At 41.2% G+C, this 7500-nt stretch overlaps 2 protein-coding genes across 9 annotated transcripts in view; one reads left to right on the plus strand and one right to left on the minus strand.

Moving 5' to 3' along the window:
• The window catches only part of coro2ab (coronin 2Ab), a 5735-nt gene extending 3975 nt beyond the window's left edge, over positions 1–1760 (plus strand). For 2 of the 4 annotated variants that reach the window (XM_027162473.2, XM_047807207.1), the window contains exons 7-12: positions 112–216; positions 393–489; positions 598–710; positions 789–879; positions 1127–1398; positions 1489–1760. In XM_027162473.2, coding sequence (XP_027018274.2) covers positions 112–216; positions 393–489; positions 598–710; positions 789–879; positions 1127–1398; positions 1489–1623 — 813 coding nt within the window. In that variant the 3' untranslated portion in view covers positions 1624–1760. The remainder of the gene's footprint in view (positions 1–111; positions 217–392; positions 490–597; positions 711–788; positions 880–1126; positions 1399–1488) is intronic. The other 2 variants (XM_027162474.2, XM_027162475.2) reach the window with 2 other exon arrangements.
• zgc:158659 (uncharacterized protein LOC791141 homolog) overlaps positions 1743–7500 on the minus strand; it is a 16085-nt gene continuing 10327 nt past the window's right edge. For 4 of the 5 annotated variants that reach the window (XM_047807200.1, XM_027162463.2, XM_047807199.1 and 1 more), the window contains 6 exons: positions 7270–7391; positions 6821–6899; positions 6457–6627; positions 6167–6284; positions 5767–5918; positions 1743–5565 (listed from right to left, as the gene is read on the minus strand). In XM_047807200.1, the coding sequence (XP_047663156.1) occupies positions 5292–5565; positions 5767–5918; positions 6167–6284; positions 6457–6627; positions 6821–6899; positions 7270–7391 (916 nt within the window). In that variant the 3' untranslated portion in view covers positions 1743–5291. Of the gene's footprint in view, positions 5566–5766; positions 5919–6166; positions 6285–6456; positions 6628–6820; positions 6900–7220; positions 7392–7500 lie in introns of those variants that run through there. The other variant, XR_007139282.1, reaches the window with a different exon arrangement.

Consider the following 7500-nt stretch of genomic DNA (forward strand, 5'->3'; position numbering starts at 1 on the left):
ACACACACACACACACACACAATCCAATGTCAATAATCCTGGATAGATATGATATAGTTTGTGTGTATGTGTGTGTGTGTGTGTGTGTGTGTGCGTGTGTGTGTATTTAAGGATGATTTATCCGAGCCGTTGTTGGAGGAGGATGTGGATGGAGGTTCTGGTGTTCTCTTTCCATTTTATGACCCTGACACATACATTCTATACCTGGCTGGCAAGGTATACTATAAACACTCACACACACACACACACTCACATTCTCACACACACACACACACACACACACACACACACACACACACACACACACTCACATTCACACACACACACACACACTCACATTCACACACACACACACACACATACTCTCCCTCTGTGTTTGTGTGTGTGATTAGGGAGACGGTAATATCCGGTATTATGAAGTGAGTGTGGAGAAACCGTACATACATTTTCTGGCAGAATATCGTTCTCCACTTCCACACAAGGGCCTGGGTAAGTACACACACACACACACACACACACACACACACACACACACCACTATACAGCAGCACTGAAAGAAATGTTCTCAGTTGATCTGCGAGGTTTTATTTGGAGCAGGTGTGATGCCGAAGCGAGGTTTAGACACTGTGCAGTGTGAAGTGTTTCGTTTTTATCGCCTGGTTCCTGTGAAAGACCTGGTGGAGCCGTTATCCTTTATTGTACCGAGAAAGGTAAACAACAGAAACTTGTAATCCTATTGAATTTCAGATATTTTAATGCATATATTCCATCCTGACCATGATGTTCAGTCTGAGGACTTTCAGAAGGACATTTATCCCATGACGGCGAGCAACGAGGCGGCCATGACGGCTCAGGAGTGGCTCACGGGGCAAAACAAAGGTGAGATTTCTGACTGACGTCAGTTACTTACACACAGCAACCAGCTCCAAACTAAACACTTTCATAACATGTTCCTAAACTCAGTAACTCCATATCAGTCATAAACGTTCACTGTGTACACGAATGTTCAGTGAGCCAATCACAGGAGAATAAATATAGTCCATGGCTGTTGAGAAAGTGACAAATATTTCTACATAAATGCTGCTTAATTTAAAATGTGACTATAATGAGATTATTGTGATTGTAGGGCCGCTGCTGATGTGCCTGAGGCCTGAGACCAAAGTGCAGAACCCGTACCCAGCTCCGGAGCAGGACACTGAGCGCTCAGTCTGCAGCCTGCATCTCCTTCAGGAACACTACAGAGCAGAGAAAGCGAGCAGTCAGAAAGCAGGGGATGAAATCAGTGACCTGTCAGAGTGGCAGGAGGATGAGACTCAGTGGAACAGCTGGAGAGACACACACTTTGGTGTTTGGTGGTGTGAGACAGCAGCATACACACCGCCGGATGGAGACAAGGAGGTACAGTTAGCAAGATTGAGTGGAATTTGTTCTCAGTATTGACCTGATTGAGCTCAGGGTGAGTTTCTGTACGCTCGCTGTGTGTTTCAGCAGCTGAATGTGTTTTATAAGCAGCAGGAAGAGATCAGGTCTCTGAGGCAGAAGCTCAGTCAGCGGGACACCAGGATTCAGCAGCTGGAGCTTGAGATCAAGAACATACGCAATCAGCTGAGAGCTTCGTTCTGATGAAAACACACGGAGAAGCGATGGACAGAGAGTACAGATAAGCAGCCTGAATGCCCGGCGGCCATCTTGGAACATTCCTGTGGCTGTTTTTACTCCCACAAAATAATGACAAGTTGCAGTCAAATGAACTCGAGCTGTTTATTATTTTTAACCTTTTTTTTTCACTCCATAAACTAACAGAATAATTTACAATATCATCATATGTCAATATCGTTCGTCTATGATATAAAACACGGCACATGTTTGACACAGCTGAGAAAAGTTTACTCCATAAAACATCACTATAAACATCATCAGGTGACAAACAGCCACTGATTTGTCCGAACAAACAAATACAAAACCTTTATTAAAATTACAGTACAGCGATTTTCCACAAATCTGATCCTACTGTATGTTATTGCTTTTAAAGCTTTGTTCATTCGACACAAACCAAACACAGAGTTTGTGCAAAGCTGCATTACTCTATTCCATAAACGCAATCCACGATGAATTAAACGACTGTTCAACATCTCCATGTTTCATGTCACCTGCTTTCTGCTACATTGTTCTGATGACCTTCTGATGGACCTACTGATGGACCTTCTGATGGACCTACTGATGACCTACTGATGACCTTCTGATGGACCTACTGATGGACCTACTGATGGACCTACTGATGACCTACTGATGACCTTCTGATGGACCTACTGATGACCTACTGATGACCTACTGATGACCTACCGATGACTTTCTGATGGACCTACTGATGACCTACTGATGACCTACTGATGGACCTACTGATGACCTACTGATGACCTACTGATGACCTACTGATGACCTACCGATGACTTTCTGATGGACCTACTGATGACCTACTTATGACCTACCGATGACTTTCTGATGGACCTACTGATGACCTACTGATGACCTACTGATGACCTACTGATGACCTACTGAGAACAAATCTATAAATTAACTCAATCTGGTCCAAAAAACCCAAATCATCTCATTGTTCAAGTCCTTTGTTGTGATTCTATATTTAATTAGAATTCTGTTTAATTTATGAAAATTCTACAGTATGAACGTGTTGAAATAAAACAAAAAAAATGCTGCTACCTGATTGTCAGGAAGTCAAAATTTGAGCTTTTTTTTTTTTTTTTTAAAGAATTAAACAAACCTGTATTTAATATTGTCTCATTTGTATCGTGGCATTTTGTTTAAACTTTAAGGCAAAAACAGGTTGAATGTTTAGTATGGGGTACTGCAGGGTTAGGTACTGTAGGGTTAGGTACTGTAGGGTTAGGTACTGTAGGTAAGGTACTGTAGGGTTAGGTACTGTAGGGTTAGGTACTGTAGGGTTAGGTACTGTAGGGTTAGGTACTGTAGGTAAGGTACTGTAGGGTTAGGTACTGTAGGGTTAGGTACTGTAGGGTTAGGTACTGTAGGTAAGGTACTGTGGGGTTGGGTACTGTGGGGTTGGGTACTGTAGGGTTAGATACTGTAGGGTTAGGTACTGTAGGTAAGGTACTGTAGGTAAGGTACTGTAGGGTTAGGTACTGTAGGGTTAGGTACTGTAGGTAAGGTACTGTGGGGTTGGGTACTGTAGGGTTAGGTACTGTAGGGTTAGATACTGTAGGTAAGGTACTGTAGGGTTGGGTACTGTAGGTAAGGTACTGTAGGGTTAGGTACTGTAGGGTTAGGTACTGTAGGGTTAGATACTGTAGGGTTAGGTACTGTAGGGTTAGGTACTGTGGGGTTGGGTACTGTAGGGTTAGATACTGTTGACTCAGATGATTATTACACCACAGATATTACACACTCTTACAACCCTACAGTCTAGTATTTTACTCATAAGAAAACAAGAACCTTTAATGAACATAAAACATTAAACTCACAAATAAACAACTGGAACTAAACTCTAACTGGCCAGTAACACTGTAACCATGGAAACGCACTCTGGTCAATACCCGTTTATCTGTAAGAACTAAACACATATGAGACAAACCAGTCATGCTACAGGATGTTAGCTAACATCAACACTGAACATATACACAGTCCAATAAGTAACTGAACAAATCTAAACTCCTACACTTATATCAGCCAGTTTCTCAGCTTATACACCAGTAAAGACATTTTACTTTACACACTAATCAGTTGACTGTTCAGGATTTATTTGAAAGATATTTAGTCATAAGTTGTAATTTAGAAAAAAATGTAATTAAAGCTTCGATTTAAGAAGCATGATCACCGAAGTCCGAATGTGCCGGAAATAAGAGAATTAACATCACATTTAAACACTGAACAGTGAATTTATCACAAGATCAATTAAGATGCTGTTAAATGATTTGTTTCACCACATCCTTGTATTTATTGAAGAAAAACAGAGTTAGCTTCTTAACATAAAGTTCTGTACGCTGGGTGTTGGGTAAAAGTACCAACGTTTAGAGAGGAAAAGAAGAACTGAAGCTTCCATATAAGGGCGATGATTGATTCTTCAATAAGTTTGATTGTAGGACGTTTTATTTACACCTGAGTTATTCCTTACAAATTGTGCAAATACTCTTGTAGTGTACAGGTGTGAAATACTGATTTATGTCAAATACAATAACATTTTATTTCTCTTTTGCATCAGTGACTTACTGATGTAGATAAATTAGTTATTTAAATTGATTTATTAAATTTTAAATTGATTGTATTTATTAAATTTTAAGTAGAACATTTATTTTAAAGTGTCTGTTTAAGAATGAGATTTAGAGTCGGGGAGCCTTTAGAGAATATAAACACGTCATCATGTAGAGCTCATATTTTATTTCAGCATCATTTGGGAAAAGAAGGATGAATTCTGAGCTAGTCGAGTCTTCATACAGGATGATTGATCGATGCGTTCGATTGTTCAGCGCATGTTCTGAGCTGGTCAGAGGATCGGATGGCTTTCACAGTGACACTGGTTTTAAATCTCTTTCACACGGACGTTAACGTCGCATTGTTCCTAAAAGTAGTAAGAGTTTACTGAGGAAGACTATCACAACCTTGTGATCGTGCTACTCAAGCGTATCAGGTTTTTCAGGTTTGCAGTGCATTATGGGGCATGTGTGCTAGAGGTGGATTTTGGTCTCAATTTTTGCACCAAAGCTTCACCTTTGACCCTTGTGTAACCCTGAGGACCTGTAGTGCAGTCAGTTGTAGCTGATTGTAAAAGAGCTTTTTGCATGTCAACGTCAGCAAAAGGAAGATAAACGTCAAGTGTGAATTTCAGAACTTGTCACTTATTACACTCACTATTTATGATCCCTACATAGTGCAGGTGTACAGTATATCTGTGTGTGTGTGTGTGTGTGTGTGTGTGTGTGTGTGCATAATTACTGTGCATGTCCAGTTCTTCTGTAATACTGTTGTGACTTTTTCATCTCTACTTAGTGCAGTGCTGTAAATATATTAGTGCAGAAAATAGTGCATGTCTGTGTGAGTGTGTGTGCGCGTGTGTGTGCGTGCGCATGTGTGTGTGCTTGAGTGTGTGTCCTTATACAGTATATAATAAATATGCACCAAAGGCTCTAACCATTGTATAATAGTCTTTGCATTTACCTCATGAAGCTGTTCTGAGATTCATCAGTTTTCCTGCAGATCTCCAGAGCAGTTTTGAAGTGTGTGTGTGTGTGTGTGTGTGTGTGTGTGCATGTGTGTGTGTGTCAGTGCTCATTGGGCATGTGACGAATAGTGTGGAAGATCCAGTCCATCTTGGTGGTCCAGCCGCCATGGTGGGCATCGTTCATCTGCTTGGTGAAGTACTCCAGCGCCTCCTGCTGGCTCTTCTCCAGAGCGAGGGTTTTCCTCAGGTAGGAGATGTCGTCAAAGCTCTGCAGCTCGGGCATCCCACAGCCCAACAACAATGAGAACAGGTTAATAAAAAGACCTGCGTGCTGACGGATCGCCAGGTATGCTTTGTAACACATCCCCTGAAACCTACAAACACACAAACACATTAAGTGTGAACTTCATAAACCTGAACCATTGCTGCAGAAATGATGACATACTGCAATACTGACAGAGCTGCTGTTCTAGAGAAGTAATTAACTCCTTCTGACCGATCCCAAGCAAGAGTGTGTGTGCGTGTGTGTGTGTGTGTGTGTGTGTGTGTGTGTGTGTGTGTGTGTGTGTATATACCTCTCAAACTCCTTGGTCTTGGTACACTCCTGCACTCCTTTGCTGATGACGATGAGGAAATCCTGTGTGAGGACGAAGGGGACACGCTCACGCTTATAACCAAACTTCTTCTTCTTATGGTCCAGAAAATGTCCAAAGTCTATATGGAACAACTACAGAGCGACAGACAGAGAGAGTAAGAGAGAGACAGAGGGTGAGACAGAAAGAGATACAGAAAAAAGAGAGAGATTATGGTGAAATGAATCATAAAAATGCTTATTAGTATTGAGTAGTAGTTGTATTATTATTGTATATGTAATTGTGAAGAATCACACAGTGTTAGTTGCATATAAATATATATATATATATATATAGTGTGTGTGTGTGTGTGTGTGTGTGTGTGTGTGTGTGTGTGTGTCACCTGTCCATTCTCTTTGACCATGATGTTGCTGTTGTGTCTGTCTCCAATTCCAAGGATAAACGTGGCTACACAGTAACCAGCACATGAACGAGTGAACAGATCGATTGCACTGTCATAACTGAGAGAGAGAGAAACATAAAGTGAGAGAGAGAAAGAGAGAGAGAGAGAGAGAGAAAGAGAGAGAGAGAAACAGAAAGTGAGAGAGAAAGAGAAAAAGATGATGATAGGGTGTGAGACGGATCATTTCAAAACAATATTGTAATTACAGTATGTGTGTGTGTGTGTCTCACTTCTCCCCCTTGTTCTTCTCTCTGATCCAGTGGTGCAGTGTGTTACTGTTAAACTGTAGCGCCCCCTTCAGGCCTCCTTTACACTGAATCTGCATTATAGTGAAGGAGTTCCTCACCACCTCAATCAGACCCACACAGTCCCCGATAGAGAGACACCCATACGGCAACATCCTGCAGACACGAATAATGCTATGGATTACATTATTCAATCCACTGAATAATGCTATGGATATAATAGTGAGTGTGAGAATATGATTTGGATTAAGAATGTGTGTGTGTGTGTGTGTGTGTGTGTGTGTGTGTGTGTGTGTGTGTGTGTGTGTGTGTGTCTATACATGAAACATGTTTGGCTTAAAAGTCTCACCGCAGGTCGAGTCCCTGATTCTGCCAAATGCTCTCCATGATCCTGATGATCTGTAGTGTCAGCATGTCCTGCCTCAGGTCTGTAACACACACCAGGTTACAGCAACATGTCAGTGATGTCATCACTTCTTCTCTATCGCTTAGCCAAAATACTACAGAAACACCTGATCTGTCTGTTATTGTGAAATGGAGGCATGGGATTGTGTGTGTGTGTGTGTGTGTGTGTGTGTGTGTGTTACATTAATGCTTACTGTATTTGATTTAACAGTTTGTTTTAATTTAATGTATAAATTCATTTTAAAGTCATTATTTTGTTCATTTAAAAGGTAAACTAAAGAAACTTCATTCAGTTTAGAAAAAAACAAAACAATAGCAGTAACTCTGGGAGCCAAAAGAGTCACCTCTTTGTGGTGAGCCAAATGACCTGACGCACTGAAAACACACTCTCACCATCTCCATTTTTAAAGATAATCTCGTTGTTGGTGAAGAGAAGTTCACTCATGATGTCAGGATTCTCCCAGTTCAGCCAAAGAGGACGCTTTGCTGAAGACATGATCCTGCACTCCTCCAACCTGACCAGCACACACACACACACACACACACGCACACATACACACACGCACACATACACGTGCACACAAACACACATACACATACACACACACACACACACATTAAATA

This window comes from Tachysurus fulvidraco, chromosome 23 (assembly GCF_022655615.1).
Source record: "Tachysurus fulvidraco isolate hzauxx_2018 chromosome 23, HZAU_PFXX_2.0, whole genome shotgun sequence".
Lineage (NCBI taxonomy): Eukaryota > Metazoa > Chordata > Actinopteri > Siluriformes > Bagridae > Tachysurus > Tachysurus fulvidraco.